General features: G+C 42.1%; 1 protein-coding gene across 1 annotated transcript in view; it reads right to left on the bottom strand.

Moving 5' to 3' along the window:
- Window positions 1-21,083, bottom strand: part of DMRT1 (doublesex and mab-3 related transcription factor 1) — a 51,581-nt gene that overhangs the window by 8,729 nt on the left and 21,769 nt on the right. Inside the window, exon 4 of the mRNA XM_048504724.1 lies at window positions 11,202-11,364. Coding sequence (XP_048360681.1) covers window positions 11,202-11,364 — 163 coding nt within the window. The remainder of the gene's footprint in view (window positions 1-11,201; window positions 11,365-21,083) is intronic.

Here is a 21,083-nt window from a genome sequence, read left to right as displayed (position 1 = left end):
TCTATCGCTCATCAGCAAAGTGTTTAGTGCGGGAGTCAGAGCGAGACAGGCTGACATGGAGCACAGTTACTTAACTGTCCCCTCCAGCGATTATGCTTTTCTGCAGCTCAAGAGTCATGTCAAATTAAACAGCAACGCATTGACTTTTCGCTTCTACAAACATTAAGGTGTGATTGACAACTCTGGGATGCTATAAGCCAGCCACTATAATCAACAAATGGACGTTATGCTTATTTTATTTGTGGGCAGACTTCCTCCTCTCCCTCCACTCCAGACCTTCTCTCAAGGTATGAACTTCTATGCTGTTTTCCAATCTCACCCAGTTAGCTTCATGGGCTCATCATTGTAAATGATGTTTTCAGTGTAAGAAATATAAGGTGGGGAGCAAAAACAATTACTGTGTTTCAGACAAGAAGTTGTTTCCTTTCTCAGTCAAATACAATTCATTTTCAGAGCCTGAGCAGCCTCAATGCAAGCTAGAATTTGAGAAGTGGACGTGTAAGAACTGTAGCTACTGCCCTGAGTGGTTCTTTGTGCAAGTTCCAGCCTCTGATTTCTCCTGGTCTAGCATGTGGACAATAAAGAGACACATGAGGGGGCTGGATAGGGTCTACACAGATTTCAGGTGTCAGATTTGGATTTATACCCAGCTTTTCTTAACCATGAGGAGTCTCAAAGTGGCTTACAAACTCCTTCCTTCCTATCCCCACAACAGACACCTTGTGAGATAGGTGGGGCTGACTGAGCTCTGCGAGATCTGCGACTGGCCCAAGGTCACCCAGCAGGCTTCATGTGTAGGAATTAGGAATCAAACGTTGTTCTCCAGATCAGAGTCCACCACTCCTAACTATTACACCACAGGGAATGTGACAATAGTTTCAGAGGGTAGCATGTGGGCAGAGGTGTAGCTGGGCAGGAGTGTGCACAGGGCGCCCCCTCCCCACTGCGGCCCCCTCTTTTATCTTTTCCAGCTGGCAGAAAACAGCTTTTTGCCCTCTGAAAAGAGCCAAGCTGGTGGGGCAGGCCAGGCCTGGCAAGACAGAAAGGGGGGCGGGGGGGGATTGTAGCTCCACCACTGTCCCTTGTAGCTCCGCCACTGCATGTGGGTCTGCAGTGGAACATCCATATTTGAGTCCAGTGGCACCTTAGAGACCAACCAGATTGTCAGGGTATGAACTTTCAAGAGTCAAGGCTCCTTTGTAAGGTATCTGATAGGAGTTTTGACTCTCAAAAGCTGATACCCTGAAAATTTGTATGGTCTCTAAGATGCTACTGGACTCGAATCCAGTATATGAAAAGACACTTAAAACATGCTGCTGACAAGTCCCAATAAGTACAACCACTACTCCAGGCCATGTATCATACATGAGCTAGTGCTCCCTCCTTTTCAATCAGAAAAGACAAGGCCAGGTAGCTGGGGGACTGTGTAGATTGTTAGCAGATTTCTAGTTATGCATAGAAGTGGCAGACTCACTGATTAAAGTTAAATGTTTATTTAGGAAACTATATTTCAGATAGGAAAGCTGACAGAGATAGCCCACAGCTACTGCACTATCAAGGGATGGAGGGAGAGATATCATCCAAGAAGGAGGAAATTAGACCTGAGATCACCAGTCTAAGAACAGATAAGAGGTGACACAAAAGAACAGAAGGGTCTCTAACTTTACAGCCCTATCCCGCTGACCAGCTGCCCTGCCCCTGCTGGGCCTTCTCAGTTCAGTTGCACACACGCTATTGTTAATTCCAATGCAGATTAGGTATCCCACTTCTCTCATTATGTGAGCAAACACATGCCCTAGATTTCTGACTCACATAACTGTTAGACCATGCAGGTCCCACATTCTTGCAAATAAACTTCCCAAGGGACAGAAAGTATTGATGGGTGGAAGGGGATGTGGAGAAGATCTGTGATCCTTAAATCTGTGGGCTGCTGGATCAAACCTTTTATCAGCAGGCATCCTTGCTTGAAAACCCTATGAGCTTGCCATAAGTCAGCTGTGACTTGATGGCAACAACACAAACACACATATCATTCCATTATCTGGATCTTTCCTTTGCCAGCCATTTTAAAGCAAGCCAGTTTTCAGTTCCCACCTTTTAGCAATACTGACATTTTGCTGTGGTGCACTCCTTTTCATCTGAAGCACGTATGCTGGAAGCTAACATGACCAAATAATAGAAGACAGCGATGGACAGTCTCCTCAAAAATCAGTGTCATGGCAAAGCCATCAACAGGTGTTTGTGCCACTCAGAGCAAAACTTGCTTCCCTGGTCAGAGTACACAGGACTGTGTAAGATGAACCAATAGTCTGACAAAGGGCAAGGAATGTCTGTTTAGCATCCATCTCAAAAGGTTGGATGGTTTCCACAGGATGGAGAAAGCATGCACCTTCATTGTGTCATAACAGCCCTACATCTCAGGCCCTGTACCAGGAGATAGCATCACCAAGCATCTGCTGAAGTGTCTAATCTGGCAGAAGCCCCTACTGAAGCTGTTTGAAATGACTGATGAAAGATGCTGACCATTCATCATTGCTGTTACCTTTGATTTAGTTCCCTCTCTGTCTGGTCTTTGAAACAGGCTTTTGTTTCCAGTTCCACCCATGAGAAGGTGGAGGCGGCAGCAATCTATTCCTCCATGTTGTTTTATCTGCCACCACCCCAAGGGGTCCAGAGGGAAGGACAAGGTGGGTGAATGCCCCTGAATTTGACTGAAAGAGGAAAATAAAGTGAGCAGAATGTAAGAGAAGGAGCTGGCAAGTGCAACAAGAAGGACAAGCAACTTCAAGCTGTCACCAGGGGGAGGAAATCCCCAGCCAGCTCACCTGTTCCCAGGTAAGTGACAATATGTATTGGGGGAGCAGTAATGTGGGTCTCTTGCCCAGGTCCTAAGAAAGCAGTCTAGTTCTACCTGGCTACATCACCCTTTGTGTTTTGTCCCACAAAGTGAAGGAGGCAGGCAATATTAGGAGGTTCTCTTATCAGCCTCTTCGCCTGGTCCTTCCCTTGCTATGTTCCTTCTCCCTTGCAACTTGCATTGAGAACTTAAGGATTAAGCACCAATTCAGGGGGTTTGTTCGGTTCAAATGACACCAATTGCTAATTACCGGGCTTCTGAACCAAACCTGAAGGGGACGTACTTTAAATATCACTTCTTAGTAGCCTGGTATGCTTGTATGAAATGATCCTTTAGAAACTAAAAGCATGGTGGCATTCCCACATTGAACAGTCAGAAAGAATGAGTATTGCAAGCACACTCAATATCTGCAATGATTTTTAAACTTCGAGGAATACTTTGTTAGATCAACAAATTCCTGTGTAGGCATTACTGACCAGTATACTCCAAACTGGAAGATTTTTTTTAAAAAATGCTGCTGTCATTTCAACTAACTATAATACAAACATAATACTCAAGAAGGCAAGGAACAACCACTCAAAACAATGCAATTATTTGACTGGTATTGTTGAGAAGGCATCTTGGAAGAATTGATCCACTCCCATCTCCCCACCCCCACCCAGATTTTTTATTTGAAAAAGTGAAAGGCTGAGTCCCAAGACTGACTGCTGTGGTAAGTCTTTTTTAAGGCAAGGATGCCCCAACACTATCTTGCAATATTTGATGTTGTGTCAACATAACTGTTGGAGGCACCCATTGCAATTCTGATAATGAGACGGTCCTTGCCTTACATAGTTTTGTTCATGGGCCTTGCCCACAAATACACTAAGGATTACAACCAACAAAGCTAATGTTACAAACAAAATATAATTAAATATATAATGGACAAACCAATGCCACATAAACAACACTGTAGAAAAACATACATACATGTATAGGTACGTCTACTGCAACTCTGTGGAGCACACAGAAAAGCTGCATGCACACAAGACTATCTGCATATACGTGCCTTTATAGCTGCATATGAGCAAGACAACTATGCAAGTACCTCCCACCCACATCTGTATATGTACAGAAAGCATATTATATATTACCTAAATATATATAAAGCTAACTTTTCAGACTTGAGAAAACAAAAGCTATCCCCATATAACAACCAAATTCCAACATAACTCAATTTCGACATCTCATCTGGTGTGAACTGCACTCATTCCTAGTGTAAACCCCACCGCGCTGTGCAATGATATACTGTAATGTCACATCGCAATCTGGATTTACTATAAAGGGCTTCTGACGAGTTTCAGAGCAGTAAACATTGCAGCGAGGTGTATTTCACACTGAGCTGGTTTTTATGAAGAACACTTCACCGCCCAGCCACAGCACCCAGATGATGAATGGTGAAAGATGCATGACAAGCTTCATCATTGTTTGTAAATCTTAACTGTTCCTGCTCACTAACTCTGGAGGCAATTTTCAAAGACAGCGGCCGACAGAAGGACAGCACAGCTTTCCTGAAGGTTATTCAACTTGTACTTGGCCTAAGCTCTGCCTCTGAGGAGCTATGCACTGGGAAATAAACTTGCTGGTTACCAGAACCCCAGCATTAAAGACATGTTGACAAGAGCAAACCTAAAGAAATCACAACTACCAGCACATTTTCTATGGATACCTTGAGTGGTGAGATGCATAGAGTGAATGCGAGGCCACGAGTTTCTATGCAGGTGAGCCTATCCACTTGGAAATCAGATACAAAAATGATAACATTCACTCACTGCCCAATACTGTAAATGCTTACTCAGATAAACTCCACCCAGTTCATTGGGTCTACATAAGTGAGCACAGAATTACATTCCAAAAGATTTAACCATCTCATCAAAATGTCATGTCAAAATTTAGGCTCTGCATTTATTTATTTGGGATAACTATCACTACCTGATTGAAAATCACAGTAACCAATGCAGATTACAATGTCCAGTTTATCCATTAATTGTCTTTCAAAAATATTCAGAAAATATGCTACCTTTGATCACTTTTTATCCACCCTGGCTACGTTTAGAGTAGCCAGGGTGGATAAAATTGGGTTATGTGATCATACTTAAGCAAGCTGGACAAAGTATATACCTCCGTCAGCCTCATTCACTGATGGCCTTTCATCTTAGTTATTTTAAAGTAACAAGCTCCTTAGCCTTATTTCAATCTATGATTCTTTCCATCATTAAAAATAATGGAAATTGATTCTGTTTTGTTACCTTGAATAAACAACCCTTCTCTCCATGTGTGCCAGGTGCTTTAATCCTTTGAATTAACCAAGATGAGTTGATTGAGATGACTGACTTGACAACCCTTCAGTAATTAGAGGGTTTTGGGTCACCACTATTCCACTCTGAGATAAGCAGCTTGGTAAAGCAGTGGGTAGAATTTCAGAAGTCGCTGCAAGCTCACAGTGACTCAAATAAAACAGGGTGCGAAAGAAGCTATAACACCCATGGATTCTTTTTTGATGCTGCTACCCCAACAAACCAATAATTAGTTGGCAGTCAATTTATTAGCAGTGCTGTTAAAAAAGGCAGTCCCATTCACAGTTGAGGTGCTGGGGTGAGGTGCCGATGTGACGCCACCCCCCTACTTCCCAGCAGCATGGAGACGCTCACAAAGTGCCACAATGGACTTATGCCAACCAGAAGGCTGGCCTCAGTACAGGTTGCAGTCCACCGGCACAATGCTGGCAAAGGCGAGGAGGGAAACAACTTCCGCCCCCACCCCCTCCGCCGCCAGCCCATCTCTGCTATGCCAGAGGCTCAGGGATGCTGAGAGCTGTCTAGACTCTAGTTTTGTCCAATAACTAATGGGTGTCTGGAGACCCATGCAGTAGTTGGGCTGGAAGTGCAGCAGGTGCATATTTTCTCTGCATGAAGTTTTCAACTTCAGTCCCAGTTAAGTAAAAATTACATAGGGGATGCAGCAGATTTCCCTGCCCTGCTTTTTATAAAGGAGAAGGCAGGAACAGAGGTAGAGGCCAAATCCCCTTCTACCTGTAAGAGGCAGGGGAAAGATGCAAACATGCAGTATAATACATGCCAACAGGAATGAAACCCTGACTCTTTCTTGTGCATCATCTTAACTTATGTGACTTTACTAGAAGGAAGCAGAGCTAGAAGAAAAGTGCTCAAATAAACTAAGCGCAGTGAAACAAAAAAGTTATCCCATGTGCTGTACTGCACAGGAAATGTGAGTTTAAATGGTACAGATTGTCTACAATTCAGAGTAGGGAATAAGTTCCTTAGGAACAGGGGAAGCCACCTAATTGGACATGGTATTCTGCATTCTGATTGGTGTAACACAGGGAGGAGGATAACTCTCTTGCAAGAAAAGTTTGAAGGGGCTTTTTGGTATTCTTTTAAGAGAACTGCCTTAACATATCCCCTCTGAGGAGTGTTGCAGTCAGCCTGTTTGGAAAATCTGACTGGTGATACTATGATAGCATGAGGAAGCAAAATTATATACAGACAAGAGAACTGGTGGAGGTTTATTGGAGGGCTGTAGCTTAGCTAGAAGACCAGGGCCATATAAATAAACCAGGAAGAGGAACAGACCTTTTAAGAAAGAAGAAGAATTCCTGAGACCAGTTAGTCCAGTGGTTCTCAACCTTCCTAATGCCGCGACCCTTTAATACAGTTCCTGATGTTGTGGTAACCCCCAACCCTAACATTTACCCATTTTACAGATGGAGAACACTGGTACAGAGAGTCTTAGGCAACCCCTGTGAAAGGGTCGTTCGACCCTCAAAGGGGTCACGACCCAAAGGTTGAGAACTGCTGAGTTAGTCTGATGTATTGGGGTTTTTTGCTTTGCTTTCTTCTGGAGAGAATTATATGTTTAAGTTCTGGATTTATAACTGAGGGAAGGATGTTTCTGTGGGTAGTCTGTCTAAGTACCAGCCTGTATTAGACCCTGTGTAATGAATTCTTAAGCCAGTACCATCTGAAGAAACTATACTATCTAAAATAATATCTAAGCTACTGAATCTGAACTAAAATTGAACAAGCATTAATAAGCCTGTGCCTAAAACCAAAAACTGACTTCTAAGTAAAAGTGATTAATGATCCAGGGTGCAGGGTACAATTCCAGAGATTTCACCCCAAATGTGTGGGGGGAAAGGGAATCAATGAAAATGGAAAATACTTGTAATTACTAAACTAATACCGTTAATACTGTTAATAAAGAATTTAAGTCAATTTGGAAATATGATTTCTAAATGCATTGCTAGTAACATTGCCATGGCTTTGTCCCCCCTCCCCAGCCCTGCCCCCGTGCTTATAAAAGCAAAGAAGACAAGGATGGAGCCTCAGTTGCTTCTGCTCTCCACAGAGGGGAGGGAAGGAACTGCCAGCGGCTGGCTGTGACCTGGGGGGGGGGGAGAGTGAGGCTTGGGGAGAGCGGTGTCCTCAGGTTTCCTTGGCCTCGTCCACGTTGATGATGACATGGGCGGGGCCAAGGGCACCCAGAGATGACGAGTCCTGCTGCCTTGCCATCTTCCTGGTCACGTGGAGGGGCACGATTTGCCCCCCCCACGGCCAGATTAGTGGTTCCCAGGGACAGAGGCTACCCCCTGTCCCCAGGGCTGGCCACTGCCAGTTACACAATGTTCTATTAAGAGCTGAACAGAAACAAACTCTGATTGGTGTGTCCTCTTTTAGTAAAAAATGTATTTCCAGTACAAAAAGCCAATACTGTAATGCACTCTGACCTGTTTCAGCAAGAATCAGAATATTTGTTCAAACCTCTTACCCTTCATAAAAGAAAAACATAAATCAGAGGAAAACGGATCTTTCCTCCCCATCAAAACATATGCAGAAAGCAAATAGGCAGTTAAGTTAGCAGAACAGCATTAATGAAATGGTAGGCCTAACAGTGCTAATATATGAACTGGCAAGGCCTCCGTAAAACCAAAGTTACACCTCAGAGGTGAGCACAAGACTTCATGAATTATAAGAAAAACACAGCCCACTTTCATTGTTAGCTGTAGTTTAGACGACAATCCTCCCTCTAGTTTTCTTCTGCCAGACCAGAAATCTTGCTGCTAATAATCAGTGCCATATCCTCCTTCTCCAAACAATTCCAGTAATACTAACTCCAGCAAACATTTCTGCTTTAACAGCCATTGTATTTTCTGTTTATCTCATGGTATTTCAACCCTCCGTTGCAGCAACAAAACATTTGACCCACTGACTTAGTTGCTTTAAGGCATAAAAGAGGCAAGGTAAATGTAAAAGAACGCACCTTGAGAGGAAGAAAATATAATTGGGACTGTGAAATCTGTGACTTACTTAGCTTTTCTTTATTTTTTATTGTCAAATGCACAGAATTGAGGCTGAATCACTAAGCAGCATTGCTAAAGGTAATGAGAGATTTTGTTGTATTGATAAAGCTTCTGGTAGTGAGGGGATGAACTATGGCTGGCAAGGGAAATCTGCAAGGGAGAGTCAAAGGAGAGCTGCCAGAGTGAGGAACAGGAGTGGCTAGAGGAGGAAGGGGGGCACCAAGGGGGAGCAGCCATACTCTGTTTTCCAGAACCCCCAAAAACCTGAAACTGGCCCTAGGCTAAGCTTCCTAGTGTCACAGGATGTGAGGAAGATAGAAGGGTCCCTGGCTGCCATAAGCTGAGCTACTAAGATCCTAGAGGTGCAACACCACAAAGGCATGAAAGGAACTAAAAAAGGCAGGTTGAAGAAAGCAGATGAAGGAAATACATCTGAAAGAAGAATTGTCCCCAAGAATGAAAAGTTAAAGATCATAGGGAGCCACCTGCTGTATAACAATATGTTCCCATCTCTTTATAACTGCCATGGAAAATAGGTTGGCAGTATTTAAGGACAACCTCATGAGGGCCCCATCCTAGTTAAACATCAAGGTCATAGAAACCAGGATGGCATCAGACAAACCCAGTACCTCAGAAAGGAAAAGCAGCTAGCATATCAGATATGCTCAGGGTATTCTTTTTTTCAAAAGCACGGTTCCACTAGTGACACATAGATCAATCATCAAACACAATGACAACCACCTGCATTATGTAATAGCATCATATCCTTGTCTAATTTTGATTCATCTCTTTAAATGTTATTCATTTGGCCCTGACATTAAGAAATTAGCAAGGAGATAACATCAAGGGATGGCTTGTCCCTAACTGTTTAGCTCCCAGAGAAGTTTGGCTGACCACTGCTGGAGACAATAGTGAACTAGATGGACCCACACTCAGATTCAGCATGGCAATTTCTGTCTTCTTGTTTCTAATAGGTCACAGCATTTGTATGGAATTTTCAGGATCGTACTACTTAGCAGCAGTTTGGCAATGATCCCTTGATCTGTTGCAGCTTCTGTTTCTATGATTCATCTGGAGATACTGGGTTTGTTGCGCCAATGGAATGGTTCCTATCACACTCAGGTCAATTTTATGTAAGCATGGTAATGGCATATGGATGAAACATTTAAATTTAATCCAACATAGCTATTTGGTTTCATACAGGTTTGGGAGATGAATTAACTGCTTGGCATTGAATGGCATTACTATTCCATAATATGACCCAATTTCAGGACAGTAGCTCTCTATAATGACCCCTCCATGTAATGACTGAATGTATGGAGTGAGACAGTGAGCATGTGTGCTGACCTGTGCCTCTGTGTGCTTACCAGCATGGTGTCCATGAACAGAACCAGTGCTCACATGCAGGCTCCCTCCCCATAATTGGCAATGTCCAGAAATTTCCTATCAAAACTGTGCCAGAAGAATCCACTTTGTGCACCAAGAAATGTGATCAACTTTTGCTTTGGGTTTTGTGAAGTTACCAGACATTGACTTTGAAGCCCAATTTGCTCCCTTAAGGGCTAGAAACTTGCTTCAAAATAAACAAAGAGATTCTCTAGATGCTGAACGATGCATTGAATATAGAATTCTAGACAAGCAAAATACAGTGATGGAATGGCAAAACACACAATCTTGACTGTACCCTCGGGGCATGTAAAATATTATATTTATTTATTTCTCCTTAGCTTTATTGACACTTCAGTGACTAAACATGTGGCAGCAGTTTTATGCTCATTTTGTGATTCAGTCACAGTTTCAAATTCTGAAGCAGCTCTGGAGTAACTGAAGTTTATTTTGGTAACTAATGGTGACAGAGGCAGTGACAAATGGGGAATACATTTTGAACCAACCAAGTCTCCCATTTTGATATGAGACATCTTCTATTGTCCACACTTTCACAAAACTCAGCTGACACTGTAAACATTGCAGTTGAACAAAGACATCTGTCTTGCCTTTAGACTGAAAATGTACAGCATGTATTGGAAATGATGAATGCATTAGGAAAAGACTGAACTATTAGGAGGACCATCAAAAAAGTGTGCGGAGTATTTTTATTCACACCCTTCATAATTGTACCTGTACTATTTGAACCAGGCAGGTTCCCCTGCATTGGAAAAACACTCTGTCAGAGCTTGGAAAACATGGCTGGAGCTCAGTAAATTACACTGCCCTGCTTGTCCATTGCTGATTGATGAGCTAACTTAGGGAACAATATCAGTATGTGGATTATAGTCTGGACGAGTAGTCAATAATGATTGACGGTGCAGCACTTTGGGCAGTTTAAAAATGCACAAGACGCGCCGATCTCCCATCTCCTCCTTTTAGAATTATGATCACATTTGGCAAAGTATTTTTGAAAAAGTCTCTTCCTCCACGATTCTCGTTTCATAAAGATACCTGACCATCAAGGTAATTTGCCAAGATGAGAAGTAAAGAAATATTATGGCTAGAACTGCAGGACTTGAAACCATGTGGTTGGTCACTAAACAATCAGCAAATAGTTTCTTTTCCTTAGCTCTTGCTCTCCCTTAGCACTTGAAGTGAGAATAAAGCTGAAGAACAGTAAAGAATGAGTGAACAAAGCATTTGTGTAACAACTGAGAAAAGTGTAAGCAAATCTTCAGGTTGGATTCTTTGCATAATTAGTGGCAATGTCGGATAGAACCTTCTTGCCTTCTACACCCAGAAGGATCAAAAAAGACAATGGAGGTTGGAAGAGCCCCATGCACAAAATCCTCAAAACACTGCTGAAGTAGATGAAGCAGACAAAACTGCTCCTCCTATGACTCTTCTGATGGAGTAAGTCTGCTTGTGCTGGAAAAATGGATTCATGGGGCCCAACCCACAGACCCAACCCATTTGTCTCCTGAGTTATACACTTCTGGATAATCAATTCTGCATCACATTTTGAAAGGACAGCCTACTTGTTGAGGATATGCTTACCATTGGCTTTTGTTTCGGAGAAAGAAGGATTCTCCTCAAAAGTGAAAATCTGGGGAATGCAGGCAGGGGTCCCAACACTCTGTCCCAAGTAGGACGTGGGGGGATAGTATGAATGCATCCTATATTGGGAACTCATGCCATGACGGTTCTCTGGGCTTTTAACCTGTTGAGAGAAAAAACATGGAAAGTAGTATGTAACACAAATCTGAGGCGGGCACATAGAATTCTACTTGCATTTACTGAACCAATAGGAATGAATACTCCCTAAACTTATTTAATTTATCAAGGAAAGAACCCCAATGTTAAAATCCTCAATTTGTATTAAAATCCTCAATTTTGCTTCCCAAACTAGTTGTACAAGTAGAAGTGTTCTATTTTGCTCTAACTGCTGTCAAATTGTAACGGTGTGATAGTTTTGTTTTCAGAGAGCTGACAGTGGAACATTAGAGGGCCACCACGATGTGCACACTTATCTCACTATCACTGTACTTCCAAGGATTTGGGAGAGCTTCAAAAGCCTACTCTGATCAGAGATAATTCAGAGACCACTGTCTGTATTGCTTGTCTTGTACCATGCATTTCTGCCCAGATGATTTCTGCCTCTTACCCATGGAGACTACAGCATTATAACAGGCCACTTCCAGTTTCAAGTCCTGTATTCTCAGCTTAACGAAATTCAAATTCTGATTTCAAGATATTTATATCATCCCTACCACTGACTTTCTGCATCCCTCAATTCCAATAATGAACCATATCCCTACAGCAGCCTGTACAATCATGCAAATAATTTATTCCAGTTTTGGACTGACCTAGCCACTGGAAACTGTGTCAAAGAAAACTGCACGGAGGCCATTTGATTAAAAAAAAAACCTTATCCCTGAGATTCATTCATATTCCCATATGATATGGTCTAACTTGGACAACATTTTCCACCCATCATAAAGGCTACAAACAGCAGATTCAGAAAAAGCAAGACATCAGTCAAACTTCTCCTTCAAACTAAATATGCTGGATGCTGACTGAAGAGGCGCCATAAAATACAACGTTATTTGCAATGTTATCAAAAGACAGAACTTTTTATATGAACCATAAAAGTTCATATTCCTCTCATATGCCCAACCTGCCTTCAACTATAATATGCCAAGATTATTGGGTACCTGTGTACAGTTTAACTTTTAAGACTGCTACACATCCCATTATTTTTCTTTGACTGTGTTTTTTCTGAGCATCTCTCTAAAAATAATCACCAGACAGGGACAATTTAATTTTAGCAGCTATAAAATGCTACCACTATCCACGGAAAGGCTGTCTAGTTTGTTTTCCTTCTCCTGGGGATGTGAGCAATGACCTGTTTCCTTTCAAACCTTCTTAGGTTTTTTTTCTCCTTTCCCTATTCTTTTTTTTTTTAAACACAAACCTAAAAGCCCAGGATTCAGTGAATTATTACAACTATTATTATTAGTATGTGGTAGCCAGCTAGCAAGAGACATGTTTTATAATCTTATTACCCGCACCAAGTCTGTGAACCACGGTACGACCGACAGATGGAGGCTAAGGCTCTGCAAACAATCTGCGTTGGATTAACCACTGAAGAAAATCTAGAAAGCTTTAGGTTTTGTTTTATTAAACTGTTTAGAATATATACCACAGTAAATCTGAACCACAAGGTTTCCTTTTTATAGAGCTTAGCTACCCTATTTTATAGTAACAGTAAAGAACCAGCCAAACATAAAAATGCTTGACCTTAGCACTGTATTATAAAGGGGACCTAGAAGATCATTTACCCAATGAGGACTGCAAGGCCCTTGTAGTCACCCTCTTGAAATATCAAAAATTGTCACCTGATGAGAGGGGGCGGGGTAGGGTCAAAAATCACATCATAACCAGGGCATGAAGGCTAAAAACAATATAATGCTATTATAAGCCTCACAGCTTTTATAATGAAAAATTATGAACTGAGGTGAATTTCCCAATGTCCAGGTAGAAAACAAATGCATCACAGCCATCTATAGCAAAGAAATGCTTCTTTATTCCAAGGTCATTCAAGGAACAAACAGATCCATGGTAAGTTGAACTTGTGAACCCTGGAGATCCCCATCATGTGTGAATTTCCAAAGTTAAGTGTGCAGTACTCCTAGTCACATACAGAATCAGCTTAGCCTTTCAACTTGCCACAACCCATACATGGAAAACAACATGTACATATTCAGAATATATCAGTCTCTCACTAGACTGGGGGGATCCTTCTGATGCAGTCAACCAAGGAAAGGTAGAAACAGTTGACCTGGCACCCATCCTGCAATGCCAGGACAGGTCACAAAATCGTTACGACTCCTGTAGTTGGCTCTAGTAGAAGTCCCATGATTTCCTTCTCTCTGGTAAATGGAGTTCACAAGACTATCAGGATTGGACACAGAGAACAGATTATATCATTCCCATGAGCAATGCAGTAAACATCTTCCAGAATGGGTTATTTATAGTGCTCATTTAGATAATGTATTGTCAAAGGCTTTCACAGCCAGATTCAACTGGTTGTTGTAGGATTTCTGGGCTGTGTGGCCATGGGCTGGTAGATCTTGTTCCTAAAGTTTTGCTTGCATCTGTGGCCAGCATCTTCAGAGGTGTATCACAGAGAGAAGTCTGGTATACACTGTGTCAGATGTGTTTGTTTTTACTGACACAGTGCGTAACACTCTTTTCTCTGTGATACACCTCTGAAGATGCCGGCCACAGATGCAGGCAAAACTTTAGGAACAAGATCTACTAGACCATGGCCACACAGCCCATAAAACCCACACCAACCATCTAGATAATGTTTATAATTACTAAACTAAGTACTATTGTTGAGTATTTACACATTAGGAGTGTCTGCTGTTATTGAGATCCAATTCTAAAACCTTCTGAATACTTTTACCAATCCAGCGAAGTTGGGGGGTGAATCTCCCATAGCCGCATTTTCCTACTCACCATTTTGATTCCAAGTCTTCCAGAGATACAATTCCAGCACTCATCTATATCTCGGTCTCCTACCTCATGATAGACAAACTTAATTAACCTTTGCTATTCTGTTCCAACCTACTGTTTTAGACAAAAGCAGTGACCCACAAACAATATGTTACCATCAGAATCTCAACTGCTGTGACACCGAGAGATATAGCCCTATCAGCAGTATCGGAAAATAAACAGCTTAGATTAGCTTCTCCAAGGAATGTGGATTATATTCATGTCACACTTGAGCTGTCAGAAACATTAGGTTACTTTTAGCATAAATCTGTACTGTGAAGGGTGTCTTATAATGCACTACATGCGCTTCTCCTTGCATGGTAACTGGTTTAAGTTGCCAAAAATCCCACAGTACTTTAAAAATTCTAGACTCTCGATTTAAGGTAATTCATTTTGTTTGTTTTTGTAAGTTGGTTCATCAACATAACCTATAAATTGGTCCCCAACAACTTTCTGCTGTTTTCTGTCTGAGAAACGTTCAAATAATCATACCATGTGAAAGCCTGTTAGGGATGACCTTCATCCCTTCCTCTTATTTAATTTGCTTTATGAAGTTATTTCTAGGCTCCATTCCCAACCGTTTATTATCCCAGTTTCCCTTCAGCTGTATCTTGTCTACTGTTCCCTTAGGACATATAATTCCTACAGTCTACAACAGAGCTGGTAAAATATTCCAAATATGTAGGAGTCAAAAGATGTATTTAACACCAGAACTATTAAAAGCTAAAAGGACAACGACTTAATGCACTTACATTACTTTTTGGGGAGTCTGGCAACCACACACTAGAGGTGGGCTTCCCAGCTATTTCAAATGGTATGGCCCCTATTTGCCAAACAACACTCTTCATGGGATGCCATAGTATCTGATAATGGCTCGTCATGTAGATTTCCTTCTGGCTGGAGATACCAGCTAATGGGAATACATGCATTCAGTATAGTGATCCTCCAGGCAGGCAGGTATACCCACTTACCAAAAGCTGCTATCATATAGAAGTGTCACTGGGCTAAATCCTACCAGTGGCAAAAGAGGGAGGAGCAGCTACTGCCCTTTCCCCACTTACCTTTGCTGCCCTTTGCTGCGCGCTACTCTGAGCGCACAGCATCCCTGGCGAGCGCCCGGGCGTCCCCACGGGGTCATCAAAAGGCGCCGTTTTGAGGAGCGCCAGGGATGCCGTGCACTGAGGGGGCGCAAGAGCGGCAGCGTCGGGGCGGCTGCGTTGTCGCTGCCCCTGAGTGGGGAGTGCCCTGGGACCCCGCGCTACTTGAGGAGAGTAGCGCGGGGCTTAAGGTAAGTGGGGAAATGGCCTCAGTTTGACCACCAAAGAGACTAAGGCCAAGGATTGCGAGGTAAAAAGACATCAGAATGGGGTCTACAGAGAGGACTGGAACAAGGCAACATGGAACTGCTTCTCTGTATGGGATAGAACCACACAAAACACGGTTTACCAACTCCCTTCTGAAGACTATAATGAATTGCTAAAGAGATTGCAGAAAACATTTTCTTAGTTCAGAAGGCAACTACTTTCAGGGACTGTATTCTAAAGTGTTTAAATTATGTCTGGTTTTTTTAAAATCCTTCACACATAAGTTGCTGAGGTCAACAAGCTCAGCACCTCTTGTAATTAACAGTGTAATATATCTCTTGGTACAGACAATTAATTTTTCATTTTAGCTTTCCATGCAAGTTATTTTATATTTTCTTCCCTAATCATTGCTATTGGAAAGAAATAAAAACAGAGCTACCTGAAAGGGAACAATCAAATCCTCCTCCCCACCCCATGTTATACATAAACTATAAAGTTTTAGATCTGTAGATCATATTCAGGCAAGTAGTCAGGGATTTACAATTGAGGTTTTGGAGACCTGTTCCTAGCCATACCCTTTGGTTAGAAGGGATACTCTGCACCTAAGAAACGTTATTTGATTACTGAATTACAAGTATACGCTTTCTGTTTCTCTGGAATTCCTGTTCCTATGTAGACAGGTTTCTGACAGCAACACCTTAACGTACATGCACACTGGAACAACAGACTAGAATGAGATGCAGATGGCAGCTACAAATTTGCCCCAGAGAATCACCAACTGCTTGTTCTAACAGTTGTAGGACAGTGAGGGTTGAACTAGACAAGATGGTGTCCCCCGATCCAACCCAGTGGTCATCTAAAAATGCTGCAAGACCCCAATCTTGATGGGGCCTGCAGCATAGCAGGACAAGGTGCTCTTACCCCCCCCCCCTTTCCCCAGTGCCTTTTCAAGTGCCAAAACAGCAACTGGGAGGCTTGGCCATTTCAGAACTTCAAAATCCATTGGGAGGGGAGGCGGTATAGAAGGGCAGTATAGAAGCTTAATTTAATAATAATAATAATAATAATAATAATAATAATAATAATAATAATAATAATAATAATAATAATAATAATAATAATAATAATAATAATAATAATAATAATAATAATAATAGGCTGTAAGAAAATAGCCCAAACTGACTATCTCGAACATCACAATAGGCTAGCAGCAATGGTGCACTGGAACCTTTGCAAAAAGTATGGCCTGCCCTGTAGCAAGACCTGGTACGAGCACAAGCCAGAGAAGTCCACAGAAAATGAAGAAGCAAAAATACTCTGGGACTTTAGAATACAGACAGACAGACACTTGCCCCATTCTGTTCCCTATGCGGCCCTGTGCTTAGAAACAGGCCAGCATCGGCTGGAAACTCTGGCCTGGTGCCGTACATTCAAGTTTTGGGCCAGGATTTGTTTTAATCGAGATGAACTGGACTATACATCCCAGGGACGCTCCATCCTCCACACAACCCAGTGGTGGGTTAAAATCGAAGCCAAACTTAATGAGTTGGGCATTTCCTTGGAGGACCTGCTAATGCTACTAGAGCAGGAGGTCTTATGGGGCCATCAAGAAGAGACTTTTTGACAGATGAGTTTCCACAGATGCCAGAGGAAGCTTAATAAAACCTGTTCCCCGATCTCTGGAATACCCATGGATAGACTAATTGGTGTTTCCAGTACCTTTTATCCTCCTGGTTGGAGGCCCGGTGGCGAGGAGCAATCGTTCTTTAGCTAGGTGTATCGCCCTGGCCTTCTTCCCTTTAGCCTTGGACGCCACCTTCCTTGAATCCTACATAAAGAAAGTGCTGAAATGCCCGCGGTGGCATGGGTTCTTGTGGAAAGCTGCATCCTTACATGCTGTTGGATTGTCCCTTTTATGAGATAGGTAGGAAGAAGCATATAATCCCCTTCCTGCATGGAAGTGGAAGGTACTACAGATAAACAGAAGGTTATATATCTTTTAAAACAGCCACAACCACGAAGCCAAGCTGGAAGCGGTGGCCAAATTTTAAAATGGTGCTATTTTAACTCACAGAAATTGTAAAGTTGTAGGTTGGCTGCTATTATATCTCTATGTTTAATCTTTAAAATAAATCTATATGCCATTAAAGGTGCATTCGAAATCGAACCGATTAGACAGACACCTACACAAATTCACCCGGTAGATACACAGTGCGATAGAGAAGAAAGTTACGTTTGGATTCCCATCGATGTTGCTGTGCCCAGTTGACAGCAGGGCAGAGGTGAGACAAAGAGCTGGAAAAGATCACAAAATACAAGGACCTACAAATTGAAGTTGAACGATTGTGGCAAAAAAGAACAACAGTAATCCCACTAGTAGTCGGTGCTCTAGGAGGAATCCCAAGAAATCTTGAAAAACATCTGGAAAGCCTAAACTTGGACAGAACATCAGTCCACATGCTGCAGAAAGCAGCACTTCTAGGAACTGCACATATTCTACGCAAATACCTCTAATATCCTAGGTCCTTGGTGACCTGGCATTCAGGATATGTGTAATAATAATATGTAATAATAATAATATGTATGTATATGTAATAATAATAATAATAGCACCTCATTCCATGCTTATCTCCCATGACATTTTAAAATTACCCATTAAAATTGAACATGGCAGCAGCCACCCCGGCTTGGATCCAAGGAAGTCATCATGTCTACTTCAGTCCTGAGACTCTGCTCAGAAATGGTGGCTATTTTCCCTGAGTTTCAGGACTCTATTCTCCTCTTTCCCTGGGTTTCAGGACTCTATTCTCCTCTTTGTAGCAAAATGCAAAGTGATGCACATAGGGGTAAAACATCCAAACTTCACATACACGCTACAAGGGTCAGTGCTATCAGTCACAGACCAGGAAAGGGATTTGGGCGTCTTAGTTGATAGTTCCATGGGAATGTCAACTCAATGCATGGCAGCTGTGAAAAAGGCAAACTCTATGCTGGGGATAATTAGGAAAGGAATTGATAATAATAAAACTGGCAAGGATTGTCATGCCCCTTTATATAAAGCAGTGGTACGACCGCACTTGGAGTACTGTGTTCAGTTCTGGTCGCCACATCTCAAAAAAGGATATCGAAGAGATAGAAAAAGTGCAGAGAAGCGCAACGAGGATGATTGAAGGATTGGAGCACTTTCCTTATGAGGAGAAGCTGCAGCGTTTGGGACTCTTTAGTTTGGAGAGGAGACGGCTGAGGGGGGATATGATTGAAGTCTATAAAATTATGCATGGGGTAGGAAAAATGCTTGACAGAGATAACTTTTCTCTCTTTCTCACAATATACTAGAACCAGGGGGCATACATTGAAAATGCTGGGGGGAAGAATTAGGACTAATAAAAAGAAACACTTCTTCACGCAACGTGTGATTGGTGTTTGGAATATGCTGCCACAGGAGGTGGTGATGGCCACTAACCTGGATAGCTTTAAAAGGGGCTTGGACAGATTTATGGAGGAGAAGTCGATCTATGGTTACCAATCTTGATCCTCCCCTGATCCTGTAGTAGATTGCAAAATGCCCTTAGCAGACCAGGGTGCTTCAGGAGAGCAACAGCAGCATGAAGGCCACTGCTTTTCCACATCCACTGCATAGCCCAAGAGCTCCCAAAGGCACCCTGGGCATGGCCACCTGCGAAAGTAGCAGAGAGCTGGACTAGATGGACTCTGGTCTGATCCAGCAGGCTTGTTCTTATGCTGTATGAAACAAAAGTGAAACTCCAATTGATAGATAATCGCCCTTCCCCACAAACCAAATAAAAATTTTTGAGGTGGGAGTTCTGCATGGTTTTTAGCCCAAAGCATTTTATTTCCTGCCTGAAAAAGTTTTATTTGCATGCCGTTCTCTAGCAATTTTTCTTTGAAAAAGTTTTGACAATGTTTTCAGTTGCTGTGCAATCACTTTAAAATGTTTCCCATGCTGCTCCACAGTCCTCGGACTTCCTCGTCAGTGCCATTCTCTGAGCTTGAACCAGCCATCTCACGCTGTATTTCTGTCAGGTTTTTAAAAAATTATTTCAGAAGATTGTGTCTGTGTAGCTACATAGGCACGACCTCTAGAGAACTGCAGCACAAGGCATTTGAAGTTTCATAGCTTCAAATCTGAGAAGTTTTTCTTTTAAAAAATGAACACAGGGCGAAGAAGCATTTTCAAAAGGGTAAGTGCGAACAAAAGGTGGGTTTTGAAAACATTTTGAAAAATTTGCTAAAGATTTTTAGGGGCTTGTGCAGAAAGGGTCAATAGGTTGTAGAATGACAAGTAGAAACTAGCAGCCCTTCCCATGCCAGTCTTTAGGATGCATTAGTTGTTAAGAAGATGAGACAAACAGGTAAGGTGATATTGTTTTATAAAATGGTTTTATATCGGTGTATTCAGCTTTTCAGTTACAATGAATATTCAGATTCTCTTCTCAAACATTTTCTATGTGATGTAGCTTTATTCCATTCTGTTCAACAGCAACTCAAAAGAATCCCATCTATGGCAACAAAAGTTGGCCCAGTAAAGAGACTGTTAACTATTTTACCATCAATTCACCAGTATCTTTTAGTAGTGGCTAAATTGTAGCAAATGTTAAATGTAAAAACTTCTTAGGTTACAGCTTTGGTTTTCAAAAATGTGGAAAGTTCTACCTATCAAAAAACTAACAGACTAAATTATGTTAGCTCAAGAATACAAAGAAACATGGATGTTCTATTAATATCGAGAACACAATTGCTTTAGTAGATAAGTACCTGGCACCAGCTACTAAACACAAAATGCAGGTAATTCCCTTTATTAGGACCAATGAATAACAGTGCACAAGCTTTAGAGTTCCTTAGAATTCTTCATCAGGCCAGATGTTAACAAAATAAAAAGAAGGAAAAAGCAGATTTTTAAGGTCATAATTTAAGACCTTATCATGCCAGTTTACGGTGGATCTTCTGGAGGTTAGGAAGAATCTGGTTTTAAGTTGTTTCAGGCAAGGGGCCATAAAAGCAAAAGGTAATAGATCAATTAAACACAAACTCTATAGCAACAAGTTTCTCTATGTCCCTAATTTGCATTTTAACCAGTGAGAATCCAAGTTGTACCTCTTTTCTACATGCTGATGTACCACTCTGACATCATTTTCATATTAGTCGTTTCTAGAAGTAAACCCCATTGTACTAAACAATACAATGGGGGGTAGACAGCTGTTGGTGTCTGGTGCAGCAGTGAGTCTTGGGAAGGGAGGTGGGGCAACGATTCTGCCTGCTGGACTCAGTGTGAGTCCAGCACGCAGGATCAGGTTCACTTCCCTCCCCACTTCACTTCCTGAGGCCCTCAGGTCTTGGGATGGGAGATGGGGGGTACAATCCTGCATGCCGGACTCAGTACATTAAGTTCAGTGCACAGGATTGGGCCCCTTCCCCCCCTCCCTCACTTCCTGAGGCCCAATTGGGAAGGGAGGTGCGGCTAATGGCAGCACAGGAATCACTTCCAGACATGATTTGGCTGGAACTGAGTCCTGCTCAGCAATTGGTGGGAATGAGTCGTCAAATCACGTTCCAC

This window comes from Sphaerodactylus townsendi, linkage group LG07 (genome assembly GCF_021028975.2).
Source record: "Sphaerodactylus townsendi isolate TG3544 linkage group LG07, MPM_Stown_v2.3, whole genome shotgun sequence".
Lineage (NCBI taxonomy): Eukaryota > Metazoa > Chordata > Lepidosauria > Squamata > Sphaerodactylidae > Sphaerodactylus > Sphaerodactylus townsendi.
The sequence above is the reverse complement of the archived record's forward strand: the minus strand, read 5'-3'. Positions and strand labels throughout refer to the sequence as shown.